The sequence below is a fragment of the Botryllus schlosseri genome, chromosome 3 (genome assembly GCF_051294905.1).
Source record: "Botryllus schlosseri isolate E-star chromosome 3, Bs_hap1, whole genome shotgun sequence".
NCBI classification, from domain to species: Eukaryota; Metazoa; Chordata; class Ascidiacea; order Stolidobranchia; family Styelidae; genus Botryllus; species Botryllus schlosseri.
In genome coordinates, this window is record NC_137238.1 from 12994456 (window position 1) to 13019563 (window position 25108).

Here is a 25108-nt window from a genome sequence, read left to right on the forward strand (position 1 = left end):
TCAAGGCGATTAAACTGCCACATTTACGCCTTGTCCGACATCGAAATTTCCCGCCGATTGCCAAATAAGCCTCCGGGATGAGCTGCGTTTGAAGGTAGAATGTGGTATATTGAAGATAACAAGCCAATGTACCTAACCACGCAACAATGTCCCACCGTGATACGGTGCAAATGCTGTCACTGTAAAAGTATTCTGCCCCTGACTGTACTGTAACTGTAAGCATCATATTATAAACCAAGACACAGGAAAATTGCTTATATAATTCCATTTCCACATTCTTGGGCATGGTGAAAACTGCTATTTACACATACACGGACTGTAGGCCGGTAGCGCATCCTATTTAGATAAATGTATCTTCGTCACGTCATAAATCCCGTAGTCAGAAACGCAAAGGAAGTAAACCCGACGTTTCACACCTGCTCATATCGAATTATAAACCTGACTAGACGACGAAAAGCTCGGCCGTGAGCGAAGTGCTTCATGCCGTGCCTCGGAGCGACGATAATACTATCTGCTGTATCAAATAGCCGGAGTTGACGGAACAAAATGTAGACAACACGAGAGTAGATGGCGAAAAAGAGCGAAAACGCGCTCTGCAAAATACGACCACCCCGAACAACACGAGCGCGACCAGGCGTGGAGAAGACACAGCGAGAGGGAAGAACTGATGCCGAATATTTGCGTTTATTGTAGGTTGGAAATATGCAATGGTAGCCAAGTAAGCAAAACGTTTCAAGTGGAGTTATTTTCTCACAACGCAAACGTAATCATTAGACGTCTGATGCAGGCAACGATATCATAAACTACAGAAGTCTAGGCTAATTCGATGTATATAACTAGGTGATATAAATATTAATCAATGCTTCGGCTAACAGAGGTCGCATGCAGCATCGTAACTGCCGCACCCCAAGCCCCCCAATTGGGGGGGAGGCGAGCTCGAAGGGGGCCCAAAATTATTTCGTGAATTAGCATAAATCATAGAGTATTTTTTGAAAATTTATGCCAATTTTTCAAAATTGAAGTTTCCATTTATCTTTATTATTGGGTATTGGGGCATTACCGCGCCACGACCCACCAAGACATACCATCAAGTTTTAGGCCATATAACATGCGACTCCAAGAAGTGTGCCAGAACGATCGGCAGCGAGAAAACCTTGGCCGAAAAGGTCTATGCCCTTATGCTGACCGAAGACTGCGTTCTATATATAAAATGGACATAGGTTTAATTGTCCATAGGCGCCTAAATGACTGACGCCGAATGTTCCTGTCTTTGCAATCTGAACCTCACAAGACAAATACCATCCCGCTGGGAAAAAATTTATGCCAGTGAAGAAATACCAATTTGAAATCGTGTGCGTCTCTTAGTTTAGAAGCCTACGTTTGGGCGATTCTATATTTTTTGATATAGCAGACTGGAAGTCACGAAATAACATCATGTAACGAAGTCATATCAACGGGTCCGCCCGCTAGAAGATGTTTAATTATTATTTACGGGCCCTCCCGTTTTCAAGACACTTCACTCAGCTCTACCGGTAAATCTAATTATGTGAGTAGAGAGGAAAATAAATTGATAGCATAATATATATGCAATCGCCGATCTGAATGACCGATTTTATCATAAATTATCGAAAATTTTCGCGCATGGCGCTGGCTCACAATACAGTACAGATGATTTCGTGACAAACGCGAACAACGTGATGGGGGGGGGGTCGTTTTATCACCTTATGGATCCCAAGACCCACGTTTTAGGGGGCTTGACGATGTGCTATTTCGTTCCTGCCAACGGGTATACGCCTGAAGATGTTTAATTATTATTGAGTGGTCCTACCTTTTCAAACACACCTCACTCAGCTTTACCGGCAAATCTGATTACGTGAGCAGAGAGAAGATAAAAATTGATAACAATATAGGCAATTCCCGATCATACTGACCGATTCAATCATGAATTCTAGAAATTTTTCCGTGCTTCGCGCGCTAAGGCGACAAAAGCTTAATCACTAAACAAACTCCCAATGAATATGATAAATAGCGGTAAACATTGTATCGCTAGAGGGGGGTCTGGGGGGCGAAGCCCCCCATAAGTTAGGTCTATAACCCTATGGGGGGCCCAAGACCAAAGTTTGGGGGGAGCTGACGAAGTGCTGTTACGGCCCTGGTCGCATGCAATATCCTTATCATGTAGGGAAGTTGACCGGCGTCAACTTTCAAAATTAAAAGTAGCCTACATCTTTCTTCCATGCTTGCCATGAGCTAAAACTGTCTCTGAGAGAAACAGCTTAAAAACTTATGAAAAATTATACAAAAGCCATTTTCCGCCCCGCCAGAAGAGTCAAAATAAGTATATTATATTCACACTTAATTGAAAAAATAATTGCCTCCAAGAGGAACCGCTAAGAAGCTGATGAAAGTTGATTCATAAACCATTTTCTGTGTCGCCAAAAGAATCAAAATTCCTGTATTACTTCATAGATGAATGACGTTAGAGTATAAACATTTTCAAAATGTTCCGATGACTGCTTCAAGTTGTTTCGATTGCCTCATACCTTTTCGCTATATCTCAATATTGTGGTCTTTTGATCTGATGAAAATTTCCGTACATGATGGACTGATTGAAGCTAGACTAAGGATAAAGGCCACCCATTGTCGTACCAAGTTGGAGTTGGATATGCAACAGAACAAAACTATCCCATCCAAATGACTCCGATTATATTGGAAACTGTGTTATTGTCTCTCAATGTACTAACATTAGATAGTTTTACGGCCCGGGTCAATTCGATATTTGAACTTCGAGATTTCGGTCTATATTAATCACGTTTCGTTTATGAATGCCCGGCGATTACTCCAGCGATTGTAATGGCGTATAACCGTTTTAGCATCTGAGATCCATTGAATGTATCTGACGAATCGGCCCACACAAGCTGGAATAAGTATGAGATTACTGCTCGTGTCCTGAAAAGCGGTTGAGTCACTATCTTCTATATTACCGAGCAGCTCTATATGTGCTCTAAAGTGATCGAGTTTTCGCAAAACGAACAAATAAATAGGGAAACAGACGAACTCGCAAAGATACGGCAATTTATCTTTATGAATCATTCAAGTAGAGCGAAATCATCGCTTCTTCTGCAACGGCCGTTTCTCTATCTCCGAGAGTACGTGCGGGTGGTCCGATACCTCAACAGAACGCTTCATTTGGTGTCTGTATAGTTCTGCAGTCGCTGTAACGGTACCGCAACGCCTCCTGGAAATGTAATAACCCACACGCCGCAGTGTACTTTGCCTCGTCGTTTATGGGTATTGAGAGTGCCTTCCGTGCAATAGCGAAAATGTGATTGATTGATAGTTGGTTACCTCTTCTAAATGTATCGACCAGACTAGGCCTTATGTTAGCCTTTAAAGAACCCTTACATTAAAGGTAACCATGATCGAAACCGCAGTACTCATGAAGTATGATCAAAATATATCACAATGAAATGCTACTTCATGAAATACTATGTGTATAGCTTCAATTACGATAGTGTAATCATTACTGGTAATGTACTTCTTTTGCCACTAGTGTACTGGCTTAGTAGCAATATTTGCAGTCACTTGTTATTTACAAATATGTTTCCTTGGGTGTTTTCTGAGGCTAATAGCAAAATCGAATGAATGCAAAAACTTTTGGGTCTCTGCTGTCGACTTTGGAACTCAGCTTACTCATCCCTCCGAGCTTTCAAGACGTTATTTTAACAGGGGGATGGGCGATGAAGAGCTCGTGTAAACCTCCGACGCATAGAAACTTGGCAGAGGCAACACTCGAACCAGTAACCAACTAACCACTGGAGTCGTGACGGTGTCACTTAGCACACGACACCGCTCCCTCCCTCGATTTGGATTATACTGGTTGCGGTTTATCGCTATCCCTAACAGACGTTAGCTATGTCACCACCAAGCTCAGGAGATTCTTGAAATGTCTCATTACCACCTACTATGATTGCATCATGAATTGTGGAGTTTGCATGATAATCATACGATGACAGTATTACGTGGACACCACTCGCAATACTAAACTATTCGGCAAGGCAACTGGATGGTGCTGGAAATCACGTTCGCCGTATGAGAGCAATGATACTATTTTGAATAGTATATTCATTATTCATATTGAAATGAGCCCGAATATTTTCTGCTGACACTCGCATGACGATTTCCCCTGACGAGTGTCAGATAATATTCGGGTTCATTTCAATATGAACATTAGGGCTCTTCAAAAATGACTTTTTATCTCAAATCGTACTGGCTACTTGATAAAATTGTTAGGTTACCTAATTTAAGCCTACACACAAAATTTGGTTCAATTCCAGCCAGTAACCGCTTTCCTACTGGAGAAGTAAGTTTCTATTTATTATATAAAAATAAATAATAAAAAATTTGAAAATTTTCTGTTCACCCCGTGAAAGTGTTAGGCTGTCTATAGAAACGATGCTCACCAAATTTGGTTCAATTCCAACCAGTGGAAGCGGAGTTATTGCCGTCGAAAAATTTGGATTTGAATAAAATAGTATTTACGGTGAGCACAACTATAATAAATAAACAAAGAATCGGTCACCGTAAATACTATTTTATTCAAATCCAAATTTTTCGACGGCAATAACTCCGCTTCCAAAGGTTGGAATTGAACCAAGTTTGGTGAGCATCGTTTTTATAGACAGCCTAACACTTTCCTGGGGTGAACAGAAAATTTTCAAATTATTTGTTATTTATCTTTATATAATAAATAGAAACTTACTTCTCCTGTAGCAAAGCGGTTACTGGCTGGAATTGGACCAAATTTTGTGTGTAGGCTTAAATTAGGTAACCTAACAGTTTTATCAAGTAGCCAGTACGATTTGGGAAAAAAGTCACTTTTGAAAAGCCCTAATGAACATGCTAAACTATTCAATTGTATATTGAAGTTCTGTACCTCCAAGAAGCTCTTCTGGTATGTTGTGTTCTAACGACATTATATAATTAATACTATGGTTAAAGTTTAAACTGCACTATGCATTGCCCACAAATCGGACCTGGAATGAGCAGCCGTACCGTCCTCGTTCATGAAAACCACCGATATCATCACACTTGTTTTAGGCATGGGTATGGTGTATTAATCCCGGTATCAGATATCTTGAATCTCATGCGCATATAAATAGATTATAATTCCAGAAAATTATGCAATACTACAATTTACAAACTTTCGAAATGCTATACAAAATCAAAATTCTCCATCGAAAATGTATCTCTTCACTTTTCCTAAGCCTATATCTTTTGGTAGTTTGTATTCGAGTGTATGATCTTTTTTCGAGGTTCACGGTGAACCTTTGGTTTGCCGTGACAAATTCCGATATCGAAAATGCACCGCTTTATAAGGCACTTAAATCCGGATTCAGATGCATGATTATGATGTATATAAGCACGAATATCAGACTGCAGCATTTTTGCTGGATTAAAGTCTCATCTATAGATTTAGTATTATCGTGATTTTGAGATTTACAATGATTCGAGTACTCAATCTGAATCGAGTATTCATTCCAATGTATAGTGAGAACCGATATTTTCGAGCACTGAAATTATAGTTTAGATACCAATACCACTATAGAATCCTGGGAATCTCGAGCGGGCGTATCATAGCATCCAAAACATGTAGAACAATGGTACGCAATTTAGTATAGAAAGTACATTTCTGCGATGTATACTGAACAACTCCCCAAAATCAAATCATCCAATGTGGTGTATAGCTTTCAATATGTTTATGGCCACATTCCTGCATAAAAGGTACAAATTTGAACTTGTCGAGTACTGAAATTATACGCTCCTTAACCACTATGAGTTAATATATCAACGAGCATTATAATTTAGATGCCATTTTCCACTGGAAGGCTGTAATCCCCGATTTGTCGTATCGCAGCATACGAAACATATAGAACAATGCTACACACGTTAGCGGAAATGGCATATCGGGGAGGTCGCGATCAACCGACATTACTGTCGCAAAGTGCAACGAACTAGGCATGGTCGAAAAATACAATATTGTCTTTAATGTGATGTAGTGTAGATATGGCATTGTATTATCCGTAGTCACCTAAAAACATAAGCTATTTGAACTTTCCACATCATTAATACTGATGTGGCGGCGTAATCAGTGATCAGCAGTGGTCAGTAACGAAGTACTTCTACTTTTTGAAGTACTTGAAGTAGATTTTGCCTACACAAACTACTTTTTAAGTAGTTATGATTTTAGACTACTTCTACTTCTACTTGACAGTTTTCAGTTTTGTAGGCAAAAATAACCGTAAAATGCCTACTTACTTACTTACTTGTAAACCACCACTCCTACTTCTACTTGAGTAGAAATTCCGGCGTTACTTCTACTTCTACTTGAGTAGCGACGGTGACTACTTTGACCACCTCTGTCAGTGATACGCGAATATTCTCGACTGGAACTGACGCCGAATACTCAATGCAGAATCGAATCACTCAGGCAGTCGAATCTTCCCAGCTCTAATTATAATGCGACTGAATTGTAATTGGTGGAGGAAGGGTTGGATCTAAACATGTGAAATCATAACATCTCTAAACACAGTTTATTAGATGCAAATATGTTCCATGCCCTCATTCCATCAGGGGTTCCCAGCCTGTGATCCATAAGCCTTTTTCAAGGAGGCCATGAAAGTAATTATGACCTCTAAGTCTATTCCAATATTACAAGAGAAATAGATTAAAATTGAAACGCTAATACAGCATTAGGATACTTTTTGATATTGTGGATACTGTCTTTGTTTTACTAATAGATTTATTGATATGATTATTTTAGAACTGGCGCAATGGCTCCCTCTGCTGGATGAGGGAAGTATGAAGAAAGTCATCTTAAGCGTGGCATAACCTGTCGACATGAAATAGGAGAGTGCAACCCGCAGTGTGTTTTATGTTCAATAGTTATGGCAAATAAGTCCATGAAATCAAGAAAGCTGAAAGTTGGAAAATAGTAGGGACATTGATTTTTCATAAATTTCAAAAGGTTGGGAACCCCTGGTCTAAATCGATCGCTAAATGATACTATTGTATGTTTGGAACGAGCACGGGGACAGTGTACACTGGAGAACTGATGTGTACTTGAGGAAGTACGCTGCGTCTGCTTTGGAATTGAAATATCAGTCTGCATGCCGGGATGTAGCGCTCCGACCACCGGCAGACCCCGCGTTTCTACTGCCACGCGACACTCTCGACGTCGCGCTTCCGGGTACCCGGTTACGCGTGGCGGTTTTCGAATCCGGTCGTCCTTTCGTCAAGTTGGAGCCCGCGGTTGATCCCTCGAAGCCAATGATGCTCCCGACCTCGTCTGACATCTCCGACTGCTCCTTGTCGACGTTGTCCTGGTTATTTTTAGATCGTGAGAAATCATGTGGTAAGGTCAGAGCCAACTACAAAGCTTCTTTACTATTTTGTAAATTATATTGGAATTAGAATTCCTGCTACACAGCAATTTTCCCAGATAAGATTAGAATTAGACTTGGAATTACTGAATTCGAAAAAAATATGGAAATTGAATAAAATTCCTAATTAAAATACAACAAAAATCCAGTTCGAGTCATATCAAATTGAAGTTCATCCTCATAAGTATGAGACTAGCAGATTCTGCACACCAAGGTAGGCTCGTTATGTAATACACACTTGACCTGCATCATTTTCGGGAGAGCCAGAAATTAGTTTGATTAGAATTCGGCATTTCGCTCTGATCAGGCTAATTAATGAACTAGAATTCTGTAGTCGACCAAGTCTTGTTACGATATATGGATTTAGAATTCCATCTGTTCATATTGTTGAGTACAATAACCTATATGTGGATTCAATATGCTTTAGATCAGTAATTTCTAACCGTGGTTGATCCGAACTGGAGGGGTTCCCTGGGCGGCGGTCAACACGCAAACCGATTCATACAGTACAATTCACACTGATTTGCCGTTAATATTCAGTAATGTGAATTCACAATTCTTTTTTGTGCAATACATAGTCATGTAGGGTTATTAGATGTGTAATTTGGCTTGACTAGGCAAAATAAGGTTAAGAGCGACTGCTTTAGAATATGGCTTTTTTGCGATAGGTAACAAAGCTTTTCGGAATCTTTGCATTCCTAAATCACGATGGCCATGTCGTTTCAATATTAATCCTACTTATTGGCGAGAAGGGCTATTCTAGGTACCTCTCGCCTCTCGGACCATAGTGCGATTTCATCCGAAATAAATCATTACAGGTCGTTCCCGTATGTAGTCTTGCGTATGCATTACCTGAGCGGGTAACGATGGAGGTTTCTTCACGGGCGGCGTCCATAAGCAACTGTCGGTGTACAATCGGAAGATGGTGTCCAACTGGTTGTAATTCTTTTGGTTCCTAAAAGTAAGATTGGACAGAGAATAACGTAGATATATCCATGAAAAAATACGGTGTGTAACGTATTAAAACTTCGCCATGTATATTGTAGCCTATGCATAGTTACAACCTATACTTTTACTTGATAAAAGTCACACGCACCGTAGGATGGATGTAGGCCTACTGATGTAATGATGCAGAAGAAATAACTACTCCAATGATTGACTCATTTCACACCGTATTGCAGTAAACGTTCATATTGCCAAATTTATTCCACTCGAAGCTTTTCCACTGGCTATCATCGGGAGCCAATGTATCGTTTGCTGCAATATCGAAGTTCTGTATGCTTCCAAATACCTACTCGATTCATAGCATACACGCATTTCCGCTCAGGTCTAATTTCCATGCAATATATGTAGCTTTACAGAAATCAAACTTCCCGGACTGCTGGCTTCAGCGAGGGAAGTGTGGCAACCACGACCTCAGATCGCGTTTATAGCAGTATGGAGATAGATAAGAAATATTCACGAGCGCCAGCAGCAGTCTGATTTACATAAAATATACAATACTCCAATCTAACTTGGGTTTCAATCAAACACCCATGTTTATAACTAATAACGTGCTCTGAAAAAGGATGATGCAAATGCATTTTTAGAATTATCAATGATTTTATGTTTTCAGATATGTGATACTGGCTTAATTATTTTCCAGATATCATGTAGTTACGTGACTTACGTCTACTTTCACTAGAAATAGCGGCAGCGTATCCGATCTTCGTCCCATAGTGACATTAGTTGTAATATTGAATTAAAGGTGAATATTTTACCATTTAGGCAGCTGGTTAAATACACCCATCTATCGAATCTCTTCCTTGAGTTGTTCATCAGAAGCGACTATATATAGTGGCTATAACGCCTGAATAACTCGAGACTACGAATTGAACAAAACACATCGATTTGCGATACCATGGTCGACACACCGCGATGCACTGATGCATCTGCGATCCTGGAAAAATTATCATTATGACATGTTTTGCACATTTTGAATGTACATTACATGCTTTTGTTTTGTGTTCATGACGCAAGATGAGCTATGCATGAATAACAATGAACACTATGCCCGAAAGCCATGCAATGGTGACTTTGTCAAGGGAAAAATGTCTTGCACAGAACTCTTGAGCATTTCATTTCTGCACATACATACAAATGAACCAAATATTGTATTTTATACAGAGGTGGTCAAAGTAGTCAAGAAAGCTTCTCAAGTAGAAGTAGAAGTAGCGACGAAAAAATCTACTCAAGTACGAGTAGAAGTACTTCTTCCATAAGCACTCGAAAACTACTTGAAGTAGAAGTAGAATTGACTAACTTTAAAAGTACTCAAGTAAGTAAGTAGTTGTGAAAACGATCCTAATCCGTTCACATGGATTGTAAAAAGGTGCAAATTGAGCTACGCGAAAGGTGACGAGCTTGATTCATATTGATGCATACCAGCAGGTATCCAATTTTCGATAGCATAAGCATTCGTCCTCATCATGAGAAGAAAATGATAGGATTGACATGGAAATGCGATAGTTATCCTCTGTTTTCTCGAACAGCACGTTTTAGAAAATAGCATGGTATGGCGCCATCCCCCATATTATAAGGTCCGTAGTTTAGTCGAAGAGCAATACGGGGAAGTTGTATAGGATACGGTGTAGACGCTAATAAAAAATATTGGGGACCGTAAAAATGCGATATGTGTAGCTTTGTTTCCGGAAATTAAAGGCATTACTACACTTGCTTTTATACTTCAACATGTATGTTATCCAGACAAAAGAACTGATTTTAATTATAACCCAAGGTATATGATACTGCATGGGAATTGAAAATGAAACATAAATACTGCTTCTAAAGGCGGAACACGTTTTTCGTGCCCTTAGTCCAGAAAGTTTCAAAGGTGCTATGCTAAAACAGATCTTAAACTAACAAAAAATGTCAGAGTCCACTTTGCCAGGTTAGGACGCGCCACGGACATGCTAGATTACGATATGGCAAGTAAATGCTAGATTGCGAAACATCAGTTTCAAACGTTTTGAGGATCCATATGTACTGTGATGAATTATTTCATATGGGCGAAGGGGGACAATGTGGTGTGAACGCAGGGATATCTAGATATCTAATTCTAGATATCCCTGTGTGAACGGAACCACGCCAACCCGCTACCTAAATTATATTCATCGATACTTCCGTGAAATCGTACTGGTAACTCCGTATCCACTGCGCGCGAAGCGCGACGAAAATTCTGGGCTTTACTTAATTTTTATGACAATTGAATGTTGATACTCCGCGAAAACAGCCCCGAAATTTCTCAGGCTATCTTCCTGATTGAAAGATTGAACTACTTCTACTTGACAAACTGAAAATAGCGAAAAGTAAGTAAGTAGATCACAAAATATTACGAAGTAGAAGTAGAAGTAGCGAAAATCAGATCTACTTGAGTAAGTACCAGAAGTAGAGGAAAACTACTTGAGTACTTCGAAAAAGTAGAAGTACTTCGTTACTGACCACCTCTGATTTTATATGGTCATTTTCATATGAATGTGGTCATGACCATGACTGATAAAACATGATATAAACAAGGGGCATGTTTTCAAACTCTGTTTTTTTTTCAAATGCATTTTAATTTTAATCACAACCCAAAATGGAGCTATGATCTCAAAACCTACTTGGCTATGCGTCACATTATTCGTGAAATAGAATATTGATGAAAATGCAATGCTATGCGTACTTCGATTTTGGATGGAATTGATGATAATCCGTAGAATCAGTAATGTCACTCTCCGAAATCAATGTATCCAGCGAGAGATTCGAAGTTGCGTGAAGCAGCCTCATAGCCAGATTCGAACCTTGGATTTGCCCCGCCTGTAACGCCAAAAGAATGGTCAGATAGCATTCTCGCAAATACAATGGAGGGGTTATTTCAAGTGCGGAAAAACGGCGCATACCACCTATCGATGCCTGAATTCAAACGTCTTAGTATTCAATAAGTACACATATGTGTTTACCAATGTATACGGCTTTAGGTATTGACACAATAGATTCGAACCGCGGTTTCTATACTATATCTGTACTGCTTGATAAAGCCGATGTATTGGAGAACAAAGGTTTTGTAATCTTGCAATCTTGCATGCATCATGGCTTAAAGTCAAAGGGATCTCTCGTGCGATATCGATTGACGGAACTGTCAATCGAAACCGCTTTGCCCGAAAAGCGATTATTACGTTTCCACAAGTTCATTATTCTCGTTGGTTCACATCGAATCATGTGATTCGATATGGACCTGATATTAATCAAAATGCAGGACTCCAATACATTGAATCGTGTTGTCGATCCATACACTGATTATTTTCGAACTATGTTATTGAAAGAATATTACAAAAAGCATATCTCTACCATGAGTAAGCTCTGGTCGTAGAAAAGCAATCGCAATCCACTTATGTCCCTTGCTGTTTACATACGTGTTTGAGATATAAGCTTCAGCTCTCAATGATAATAACTCAAGACAATAATTCATGAGAAACTTGTATCGTGTCGCAAAGACAACACATCGTCAGATATCGTATTACATTCTCAAGGATAACATCATCAAACCCCACTCACCGATTGCTTTCTCGAATCGTAGCCGGACAGCATCGAAGACGTGTCCGCGTTCGCGCTGTTTATTGATGACTTCCTACGTTGACCGGACGATGTCTTCGGCGGTTCCAATACCGTAACATGCGCCTTCCCCGCTTTCTGCCGTCTCGGCGATGTTTTGTTCTGTCGTCCGCTGATAATGGCCGACATCCATTGCTCCGTGGAGGTGCTCGAAGCCGGCCTGAGAGTAATGATGCAGGACGCGATGATTGGACGTGTTGATTTCAAAAATTTGCGTCGACTGGTGAGAGATGATTATGTCGACTAATGAAATTATTACCTCCTTGTCACTAAGGTTTGATTTATCAAGGCGAAATATAGTTCTCATACTATTTTCTACTACGCAAGGCTGTAAACCTCGATCGATAGTATAGCAGCATACGAAACATGTAGTGCAAAGCTACGCAAGTTCATGGAAATGACATTGTCATTGTCACTAAGTGTAATGGTACGCTCCAAAAATTACAAATAATTATTAATGTGATGTGGAACTGGAATTGTATTCTTTGTGTTGGCATAAAAAGTAAATATGAGTACTGCCACATCATTCATACTGTTGTGAGGCCATATTGAGTGATACTCGAACATTCGACTCGAGTCGAAGCGTAACACTCGATTTAAAATCGGTACTCAGGTACTCCAGGATCCTCCCTGTCACGGGAGCCGCGTAAGCTGAGTCTTACAAAATACTAGAACGAATGTGGCCCGTGCTACAAGTTGGCAGATCACGAAATATAATCTGAAATATCGGCCTGGCGTAAATGACCGAAGTAGTCGACCCATCATGGATACCAAAAACAACAGTAGCCACAACAGCTCAGGTGGCATGATAACGCAGTGGTATAATCCACAGCTAAAACACCAATGGGTTGCGGGTTCGAATCCGACCGAGGTCGACTACAGAATTCCTACTCAAGTGTAGGAGGTTTATCTAGGCTCCTCCTCGCCATCTCATCCGTGTAAGCGGTGTCTTGTAAAAAGCCTATAGAAGTGGTCCGTGCTACAAGTCGGCAGATACGAAATAAAAATGAAGAAAATTAGCTTGGTATAAATGACTATAGAGTAGTCGATAAACACCATGAATACCACAAACAACAACTCAGGTACTCTATTTTGCCCAGCCATACCTGAAGGTAGCGGTGCTGGCTCGCGTGATCTTCCGCCTCGACTTATCTCGCAACGCTTGCTTCAGCTTCTGTATCGCGTAGATTTCCGCAGACTTTTCGGCGTTGATCGCCATCATTTGCAACTGCCTGGCGCTCTCTTGGTAGAAAGGAGATTTGGCGCCTGACGAGGCTGGTGTCTTGGAAGCTTGTCTGCTTTGACTGCGCGAAACCGATTCCCGCCCGCCTGCTCGCGACGGCTGTCCTGAGTGTGGATCTTCTATGATCGATTCCAAATCGTCGAGGCGCCATGTCCTCCGGCTGCCGCGAGACGTAGCGAAGCTTACGGTGCTTTCTGCTCCGGCGTCGCGCTTCGGGGATGTGGTGACTGGATTTGGAAAAGGTGTGATCAGATGAGAGGGATCGGGGGTTTCTTCTTGAAGTTCCTCCTGGAATAGGGTTGGGAGTAGTAGTATTCGATTGGGTGAAATTAATCGATGCACTGCTACGTTTACTACCAAATCAAACTATTTTAATGAAGGAACTGAGACGACAGACGAAAGGCAGGGGAAGACTGATTTTCCAAAGTGGCACCTATTTCTTCATTTGACGTTTGTCGCCAAGATATCCCCTGCAATTCCGATGGCGACCGCATCTGTTGGTAAAAATATGCCACCCGTCGACCACGTCTACTTTTTGAGTGGTTTGCAAATCTGCAGATCGACTTGAACTAGTTTGGATATGTCTTTAAAATGGTCAGGTGAAGTTGTAGAAATCTACTGGGTTACTTCTACGTCTACTAGCAATGCTGATTACTTTGTCCGCCTCTAGTTTTCATATATCCCAATGCTCACGTGTCCTCAATTGTGGCATAGTTAACTGTCACGTGATTGTGTCACGTGCTCCAATGAAGTGCAACCATTTTTAAATCCTATCAATCCAGAGTTGGAATGGGGCCTTGCACACATGACCTGAACCCAGCCCGACTCAGAGACTTTGCACGGGAGCCCGATCCCAAACCGCGGAAACCTACTTGAAACATGTCATACGGACCATAGAATGTAATGACGCTGGAATGAACCATTCAACAATACACGCCTGAATGGAACCTACCAATTTTTGCAGTTGTCGTGACTTGCTTGATGCCGAAAAACGCCCTGTAGAACTTGCAACCGACGCGCCAGTCAACGGCCTTCCCGTGTTATCTTGAGTAGACGAAGGGGGTCTTCCGTGGCTTTCAGCACCCCTTCCTGACGAGGGCGGCCTCGAAAACTTGCCGTAGGCGTCAGCCTCGAACAACATGGACGCAGACTTAGCGCTGTTGAGACGATCTGTCGTTTCGAGCCGTTCGCTGCTGGTAACGGTGAATAAAAAGCATGTCACACTGTCAGGGAAGTATCCAGGGGTTTGATAGCTTGATTAATTTCGGCCATTGTATGATATGTTGAGCTGAAATAGTTTAACTCATCGCCGGAATTATTACATCCAGAGCCATTTCAAAAATAGTATTGTATTCAAGCTAGGTGATCAGGAATGAAGTGCTTCTACTTTTTCATTTTATTCAAGTAGGTTTGACCGACTCCAGTATTTACTCAAGTGTTTATTTTTCAAGACTACTCCCACTCCTAGTAAACAGATTTCCGGGTCAAACTACTTAGTATTCTGTAAAGTATAGTTCGGGGATATTTTCGCATCACTTGAGCCAGTTGAATTGTCACAATATCTTATAGGCGACATACCCCACGTAGCACGTTGTTTGAATATTGTATTACACCTATTTTTAGTGTTCTTGCAGTATAATTGAGCTCATCAATAATGGAGACAGAATTTGCATTTCCAAAGGTATTGATCTCGATTTCTAGCCCTAAACTCCCCATGCACACGTCCCCGGACACGACATATCACCAAAACAGTCATAATTCCACTACTGATCAGGCCTAATAGCCTTCAACCAATGAGTCCCAAGAAGGGCGTGTCATTATGAATGATATGAATGATCGCGTCTGCACCTTAACATCCGTAGATTCCCAAAGACTGGAGAATGGAACCCCTAGTGTAGGCTACCTTTGAACACTGTTTGAATACCTCTCTCAAGTAGCAATTCCAATCACGAACACTACTAAATTACTAAGCCCTACTTACTCATAGGTTTCGTCCACCCCTTCTTGCGACTCTGTCAGCGTGAGAGTCGGAACATCGCCAGGATACTCGTCTCCTTTCTCGTCGCTCGCCTCGTGCTGCTTCGTAGGCGATTTCGCTACGCGGCGGGGTGTTCGCGATTTACGTCCGCTTGGCGACTCCAGCGCGCTCTGCATGGCCTTCCGCTTTTCCAAGTTCGACTTCAACCATTCGGCCGCATTCAAGAAGTGCTCGTTATCGCGCAGGGTAATGCACGCATTGGCATACCTAAAATTCAAATTTTCAATTTCATTCCAGACCATTAAAAAGAATCTATGTATGCAAGTAACACAATAACGTTTGTTATTTCCTCTGATTGTCATCAGATTTCTAGCTATTCTGAAACGCGTTAGACAGGCTGAAAAAGAACACAGAGCAAAGTTAGTTACAGGGAAAACCAGGGTTTGATTTCAAGTGTCCAATACGTGATTTCGAAAGGTAAATTTCACACGCCTGATAAGGAAATTTGTTGTTGTTGTTTCGATATCAATGGTCATTTTACGCCATGTCGATATTATTTTTATAACTCCTGAATTGTCGGATCCCTTTTTTCTAGGCCTGTGGTTCCCAACCTTTTCGCTTCATCGCCTACTTATCAAGCTCGACACATATTTTCGCTCACCCCATTCTTATGGATCCGAAAAAGAGGTCATACAAACAAGAAATTTATTCACCTAAATCTGTGAAGTTGAGTTAACCTTTTATTTTAATCAACTTACGAGCCATATGCATTTTCGCCGTGTTAATTAAATGGATATCACTAGACTTTCTAACAATTTCGCCCCTATTGCCCCCCAATCTTCGCCGTCGGTATTTTCGCCCCCTGGGGGATATCGCCTACTATAGGAACCACTGCTCTAGGCTATTCTAAGACAGATTTAGCGGATCAGGTTGCGAAGGGGGTGACTGAAAGCCTGGATAAACCTTGAACAATTAGGCGTCAGGATTCTTGTGTGTATAGTCGGTATGTCTACCAGTTGTGACTATTATGTGTTAGTATTGAGTCAGTGGGTAGCCTACAATGCATGTGCAGTTATTCAGTTGTGAATGATATAGTAGTACGAGATAAGTTTGTCTTAACTATTTCATGTGGAAGTAGAAAATGAAGATCACGTCCACTAGTTGTCGCTCCATTCACACTTTATGCTCACTGAAACCAGAAGACTAAACTTGTTTGAGCTTATGTATCTTGTATTATAACAGGGGTCACCAACACGCGGCCCGCAAGGTCATATTTTGCGGCCCGCGACCTGATTTGAAATTTCGGAAGAACGATTACTAAAGCATTTTGAAATGCAGACTCCCTAATTAATAAGAGGTCGAAATTATTCTTGCTACGCGCGTTTCAATGTGAGCTGATTATAGATTTTAACATATCAGTGTCCTTTGTAATCTGAACCCCACAGTGAAAATACGAACAGCAGAGGAAAATGTTGCGCCCCATAAAGAAAAATCAATTTGCAATCGTTTTCTAGTCAAAGGGGACTATCAAGAATTGGCCCACCCAAAGATGCAGTGCAGCATTAATAACTTCCCTAAATTTCTTAGAAACTTCCTGCATTAACTCTTCCGGTAAATTTGATGACGTGGGCTAAGAGAGGATAAATATTTGATTGTAATATTTGAAACTATACTATTATTAATGACGAAATTCATTCAGTAATATGAAAAAGTTTTCGCGCTTCGCGCGACTAGGATATGAAGTCCTGTGGTTGTTCATCGCATTTCGGTGCGCATGGTAAGCCAATGTGAGGAAATCGATTAGTCTGGATTTCGACGGCAATGGACATGGACACTGGACAGTTTAATGTGGGTATCTGGCCCCCAGTCAGCCCGTTACGACTATGCACTGGAATGCTGCCGTAGCTAACATGCCCGTCGCCCATGTTGGAGAGAAAAGTGTTGTATTGGCGTAGAGTTATAAAAACCTATGGCTGTGATACTGCCTTGCCGAATTATATCTCGCTATTAAAGTCATGCGGCCCGCGGCCTCAAAAAATTTTGAAAAGTGGCCCGCGACTCTTTTTGAGCTGGCGACCCCTGTATTATAATCAGTAGGTCTACACTGGTTATCGCTTAAGTGTCCGCGATCTACTTCTGGCGTTGTATATTGTTAACAACTGTCGCTTACTCACCTCACCAAATCGTGCGCTATATCGTAATGTTCTGTTTTAATAGCCAAAAGCAACGCTGTGTATCCTTGACGATCGCGTCGGTCAATCTCCAGATCAAACTTAACCAGTTTGCCCATCAGCATGCGGCATATGGCAATATGCCCTTCAAGACACGCTAGCATCAAAGGGGTACGACCTGCAATAAATGTCAGAATTGGTAACCTTTGACACACTAGGCTACATGTATATCAAGCCATCATATGAGTTACGGGTTTAAAAGTGATAATCAACTAGCAAAACAAGCTTTTCTCGTTGCCTGTTGCATCCTATATACGTGGTTGGCAAATTGTTACCAAGATGAATGAATATTAAGCTTATGGTATTGCGCTTGTAAATTACTCAGATTACAATAGTTACATATAAAAATTTAGGAATTGGGGATTGTTATACCATGGTATAAGTGAAATATGCAGCGCATATATAGCGCATGGACCATCGATTATCCTCATGATTATTAAATATGGTGAATATGTATGGCTGTGAAGCCTTTATCAATTCACACTTGATATACATCACAAGAAACGAAACTCTGAGACTAAGAAAAAATGACCAATTATGTAACTATCTTCAGGAAAGATAGTTCACTATAATTATTGATCAAAGGTAAAAGAGATCACCCCAAACAGTGCAACACTGGTTATTCGAGTTCGATTCACATGTACATATTTAGAGCGATACGTTTTCATAAACTCTGATGATTCTGCTTGAATATACGATTACGAACTCGGGACGTTAATGAGGAATGTTCAAATATTTCCATCATATTTTAAATAAAACCGCAATGGCATGGAATGCGTACCTTCATAATCCTGCGTGTTAAGTTCGATACCGTCCTCATTTACAAGGACTTTGGCCACTTCGCTCTTCCCCGTATAACAGGCGTAATGTAAAGCGCTTCTTCCCAGCGAGTCGACGGCATTAATGGACACGTTGAATTTCAGAAGGATCTGGAGTAGGGTTACCATATTTCAGAAACCCCAATTCCGGACACTCTTTAGCGCCCACTAGTGTATTTCAAAATGAGTTATGACGTCACGCTAGCAAAGCTTTGCTCAGAGACCAGAGGTGCTGGTCACGATCCGGTTCAGGAGTATGTGGCTGTGTGTTGTGTAACCGGGACCGAAAGCACATGTTTACAGCCTCCTCCCGCCCAAATATACAATGATTTTGAGCCCACACTATAGGCCTAGGGTAATCGATGCAACTTCTGAGGGGGGTGCTTGCTATATGAATCTGGTTTATATATGCTTCTGGTCGTTAAATTATTTGAATGAATTCTGTCAATAATATTGGTCGTTCCATATATTACTATATAGCTATTGCTCTCCACCTACATGATCAGAGTTAGCGTTAGATCTGGTGGAGGATGATGGGTTCGAAAATAAAGGGAGCTTAATTGCACATGGTTAAGTCATGTTCATGTCCTACCTATAAGATTGATTATCAGCCTTATGCCAGTGCGCACCACGGAGCTTTATAAACTTAAACACCCAACATCCAGTGATTTCAAACCTTTTATGGTGGCGACTCCCTCTCCAATTTGAAAATGTTCCGTGGCCCAGATCAAAATTTGACGAGCTGATTACTAAAAGAAGTCAGCACCTTTGCCCGGACTTACTCACGGGCTATTTTGGAAGCTGATTACATTCAACATATTCGCAAACCTCAGAATAAAGGCAGACGACCCCCACCCCCCACCCCGATTGGACCCACTATCTTTGAATAAAGCATTTAGACGGTTTTAACGATCTCTAGGAATATACCGTTCTCCTATAATTGAGATTACAATTAGGCTTATTGCAGTAAATGAAGGTTGTTTTTATTTATATTTTATGGCTCTTTTTACTAGCGAGGTAGTCTCCATATAAAAATCCATGAATGTGACAGTAAATCGCGTGCAGCGCGAAGAAAAATATCGCGCATCAGCATAAATATTCCCAAAAAATATTGTTTTTATGATGATTCGAAAAAATTATGAGCCTACGTCAAGTCTTCAAAATTCCGGACATTTGGCATATTTTAGAAATTCCTCCCGGACGCTAGTTTGAACAGTGAAATTCCGGACATGTCCGGGAAATTCCGGACGTATGGCAACCCTAATTTGGAGTAAATATCATTCTGCGGAGTAAGACTTCACACATACCCGAGTCGATTCGTGGAAACTGACTTGAATATATCAAAGATTATTTTGAGCTTGAATTTACGAATTTCGCGAAGTCGGATAAGGATTGGATAGTGGAATTTTGAAGTATTTTAAGTTTAGATTCAGTGTTAGTTTATGCCTAATTCTATGACTAATGTTCCACTGGAAAACAACACCGCCAGTAATCCCTTGTATGGTGTTCGAAACATCGATATAGGTGGAGCTATGGTAACCATGTCACACCGCCTCGTGCAGGGTTGGTGTTTTATGTATGATGCTTTTCGGCATTGGAAAATACTCCTAAATCTTTTCTGAACACATCAGCTGAATAGGGCAGCCCTCTATTGGTCACATTAAATGATTAATCATCAGCTACATGTATCATCAGCTACAAATCGCGTATAGCATTGCTCAATCAATATCCGCAGTATACGTGATGAATTGATGACTAAATTAATATAACATTCCCCGTAGATTACAACCGAAATTAGTCTTATATATGGTTTTCGGTAGCTAATTACAAGCAAGCGGGCTCCATTGGGCAGGGTTGTAACCAAGTCATAAGGCTCCGAGTCACAAGTCAATCTCAATTTTATAGTTTTGACTCGAGTCAAGTCGAGTCATTTCAATTCACCACCGAGTCACGTCCGACTCCAAGTCAGCGAGCAGAGGGTCGAGTCCGAGTCATGGAAATATGACTCGAGTCCGAGTCCAAGTCATTATGTAGACTGCTCAGTCTCCAGTTAAAGTCTTGGTAATCCCACTTTTTATAACTCTGTTTGATGGTATCGAATGTTTCGCATTTATTATATACCAATTTTCCTTACTTTTAGCAGTTTGTGGTCGAATATTCAAGTACCAGTACCAACAGACGAAATCCCAATAGTGTGTTGGCTTCGGAAGTACAATGACATGTCGGTCTTGGCCGTCTGAGTCTCGAGTCAATACACAGATTGACTCGAGTCGAGTCGAGTCATTTCAGTATTTTGAAAAAGTGACTCGAGTCAAGTCATGTCATCAGAAAATCGTGACTCGAGTCGGACTCGAGTCGAGTCATGACTCGAGTCATTACAACCCTGCCGTTGGGTGTTAGATACCTCGAAAAAGGGATCGTTATTGGACTGTAGAAATTAGTAAAGTAGTAGCCCTATTTGTACGCTGCAATCAGATAGATGACTATGTGGTCACGTCGTTCGAAGTCGGAAATCGTCACCAACAGCCAACACTCATGTCGATATCCATCATTATCCAACAATGAGTTTTGCAACCAACCAATAACTAGCCTATCAGTCAACGAACATATTTACTAGCTAGCTACTGTTAATGAGAGCAAAGCCTTGAACATTCAAACGTCTGTACAACGAGGTTGGCCAAGTTCTAACCAGGTAACGGACCAAAACGAAGAATAATGGTATGAATGTGGAATTGCCTTGTACGATGTTTGTCGTGGTTTGTGTCCGTCTCAGAATTTGTACTGATTTGCGACCCCAACGTAACGTAGGGTATATCATGCGTCCTACGAATAATATCAATCTGAAACGGCCTCGAGCTAATGTGCTGTGCGTTGCTTTTGGTACCACGTTCGAAACCCCAGGGGTATTGTGTAAAACAGGGTGAGAAATACTGGTATAAGCTCTGGACGTACTTACTTTTAGAAGTCTGAGCGAGGGCTCGTGGTGTTTCACCAGGCATGCTTTGATGAGCGGACTTCGATCCATATCCGACTTATCCTTCAACTCACTGTCGACATCTAGCGACAACAGCAGTCGTACCTGCATCACAACAGCAATTTCTCATTCCCAGAGGTGGCCGAAGTATAGCCAGATTTGCTAATCAATTTGAAGTCAAAGTAACGCCGTGAAGATCTATTCAATTAATTACGAGAAGTAGAAATTGCAAACACATGGCACAACTACTTCAAGTGAAATACTAACGCAAAACGACACAACAAATAGTTACGATTTTCGTAAATACATCCAGAGTTACGGTAAATGCAATGGACACCATCCTTTTCTGGGAGATGTATATTTTGCGATCCCGGTGAGGAATCTTCGTATTATAGCCTACTCACGAGATCAAGTACGAAAGGAATTATTCATTCGATTTCAAATGTCAAAGGGTTGTAATCACTAAAATGCCGTTTGAATATGGGTTTCGCGATATGGTTGTGTTTGTTTGCGGTATTCATGGTGTTTGTCGACTACTATGGTCATTTACACCAAGCCAATTTTCTTCATTTTTATTCGGCAGCTGCCGACTTATAGCACGGCCCACTTTTTGGCTTTTATAATACACCGCTTACGCGGATGAGACGGCAAGGACGAGACTAGATGAATCCTAACATTTAGGTAGGAATTCTGGAGTCAACGTCGGTCGGACTCGAATCCGCAACCCATTGGTGTTGCAGCTGTGGATTATACCACTGCGCTATCCCGCCACATTCACGATATGATAATAATTGTCTATTGGGTAATTAATCTAGCAATGTCACGGAGCTCCTTGCATTAAATTCAAGTAGTTCCGGCGTTAGCAATAATATCTGTGAATGGATGTTTTATTATACCAACTTGAACCCGTGTGGTCATACTCGAATCGCGCAGACGCATATCGCATTACATTGCTAGCACTAAATTCACTCATATGGAGCAGAAGCGAATGTAGCCGGGTAATCAGTAAGTCGGCAAGTACCGTTCCAAGCACAGATGCTCACTACAGTAACACAACGGTATACCCGTGGATATCACGATCGTAAGCAGGTCTGGATTCAATGATTCGAGTACTCGGGTCTGAATCGAGTACTGAATCGCTATTCTCCTTGCCACTAACAGTTGATCTATCATTCTTCTTCGATACTATTCTTCACTGTGGCAGCACAAAATCCACGATTGGTAGTATCGCAGCATACGAAACATGCAATAGAAAGCCACGCGCTTTGATGGACGTGACACACATATATGAAGTTATAATGAACCCACAGCATTGTCAGAAGTTGATTGAAATAGGCATGGTCGGAAATATACTAATAATTACTATTATTACGAGTAATAATCCTGAGTTTTAAGTGGTGCCTGTCGCCGTTTCCGGCTTGTGCGTCACGTGGAAAATTTGTTATCTAAGATTGGATGATCATGAGATGATCATATAAAACAAATTTCAAACTATATATACAATACATGTTACGCCGACGTGAGAGCTGTCTTCACTCGTGTTTGCTTACGTACTTGGTTTATTTTGCACCAGTCCGGGCACTGATTCAAAGTATAGAGATGTTTACTCGTCTAAATAATATTAGTTTGTATGGCACGATAAAGTCGATGGTTATGGTTACCAAACGCCTTTAATTACATTAACGGAATAAAATCAATATGTAATAAGCAAATAGGCCTATATACCAATTCCGTAGTTTGATCAATTGCGATAGTTGCCAGAAGCGTTTACTATATTTATAGTTATAGTTATTATTAGGCAAATGAATATTTAATGTATGACAGATATCTAACATGGAACACGGATCGTAGTTCAGACAACTCATTGCATTTATGATCACTGTAATATCGATTGTAATATAATATGAATCATATAAAATCTCTTTTAATGCTACACCTTCTAACAAAATCTGCTCGAAAATCATGATTAGAGTTCCCAATTGTACGCTCACACTGGCTTTAAAATGTTTGTGCCGTGTGTAAGGTCCTCGACAAAGGCCAAAGTATATAACAGCCGTATTGTGAGCACTGTCTATGACTCTATGTCATAAACCACCTCTTGCAAAACGAATGTGGATGGCTCGTCTACGATCACGAAGTTCTTTACGATTTCGACATGTCGACTGACAAGCGATGTCCAGTTTGGACGATATTTGAGTTGCTGTGTTGCTACACGCAGCAACGTATAGGTTAGGCATTAGGGGCGGTGATTAAGTATAAAGGTACTGGTTCGAGTGAAATATCTACTAGCTTTTCACCTTATCGGCTACTGTACCTCTGTCTGTGCAACAGGGGTTCGTAAAGTATGGGTCGCGACGACACCAGAGAGATCTATTTTATGTATGCAATATTTGTTGAAGCTCTTGCAACGACAAATTTATTCGTTTATGACTGTTTGACAAGAGCGAAATGCAACGGCTTGTTGGTAAATCGACTCGCAAGTGACTCTTGTTCGCATCCAGTATATTCCTGGACAGCTCAAAGAATTTTCGATGCCCGTACGAACAGGTTTGCATCACTAGGTCGAATTAACACTTGCATCAGGCACATCTGTCTTTGTCAGTACGTGCTTATGATCCAGCTTAAAGCTAGCGATCTAACTCTTGCCCGTTTCCTGGCCGACACATATATAGGCTGACTGTGACGGACGCGAGACCTATATATAACCATAATAGGGCGTGATATTCCATGTAACATTCCAAAATTTGGAGGTACAAACTTTATTTTGGTTTTGTGTGGAATTTCCATTCTTGCAAGTGATAGTAATTTGGAATTAAAGGTTAACTTAAGGAGACTCTGATCGCAATATCATGATTGCCGTTTAGTTTAGTTTTTCACATAAATAGCCTACTCGCAGGGTTGAACCTACCAAGGTTTCTTTGCGAACTCGAACCTCTGAATTATTCAGGTATGTTTATTCACCACAAACGTGAACCGAACCTTCAAACCATTCTCGCTATATGCATAGCCTATATACGACACATCGTCTAAGGCAGAGTTGAACAGTTGCCTATAATATGATTATTGACGAAAATACAACTACGTTATCAAAAGTAAGCAAAGCAAATAAAGGAGCAAAAAATGGAAATGTGAATCATGATAAATTCGTAAGGAACATACTTGATGTATTCTCTCTTCCGAGATTGCCTGATTAAGACAATTCATTTTTCTTTTCCGGCAGAAAATCCGTTAGCTCGCCTCAATTCGATATTATGTCTACCAATAGCTCTCGTCTACGATTGTATATCCCACGTTACATTTATTTACACTACCAACAGACGAAAGAATAAATCACTCTTGTACCTCGTACATGATATACGCAGTCTTTCGCCTACGGAGTCCCATCAGATTCCATTATAATTGTCAATGCGAGGATACAATACATTAAATAGATCGAATTACTTCGGTGGGTTATATCACAACTAAAACGGGAGATATGGGATAGGCTGTTATAAACAATACCTCCGAATTAAAGACTAAGGTATGATAGTCTTATTACTTCCAGAATATTGTTTTCTCCAATACAGCACATGGTCGTTCCTGACACTCCAATCATATTATAATCCTATGCTACGTATAAGATTATAGAAAATAGGAGTATCAAGGCTCGTTTGACATTTATCATCATGTGATAGGAGTCGCGAGATAGCGTAGTGGCATAATTCACAGCTGCAACACCAATGGATTGGAGGTTCGCTTCCGGCCGAGGTCGACTCCAGAATTCCTAGGTTTATCTACGCTCCACCTCTCC

The 25108-nt window shown here is 40.9% G+C and overlaps 1 protein-coding gene across 2 annotated transcripts; it reads right to left on the minus strand.

Annotated features, from left to right (window-relative positions):
* Positions 1-5091: 5091 nt before the first annotated feature.
* On the minus strand, positions 5092-24688 carry LOC145434902 (uncharacterized). Of its 2 annotated transcripts, none has more exons than XM_080312134.1 (11): positions 24478-24688; positions 21301-21423; positions 18308-18455; positions 17470-17644; positions 15299-15562; positions 14270-14507; positions 13181-13605; positions 12018-12234; positions 11146-11279; positions 8295-8397; positions 5092-7382 (listed from the first exon to the last, which is right to left on the minus strand). In XM_080312134.1, the coding sequence occupies exons 1-11, from the start codon at positions 24520-24522 to the stop codon at positions 7161-7163; spliced, it is 2094 nt and encodes a 697-aa protein (XP_080168260.1). In that variant the 5' UTR covers positions 24523-24688; the 3' UTR covers positions 5092-7160. The 2 variants fall into 2 exon arrangements, with proteins under 2 accessions (XP_080168260.1, XP_080168259.1); XM_080312133.1 differs by having other exon boundaries at positions 14270-14510.
* Between the last annotated feature and the right edge of the window lie 420 nt (positions 24689-25108).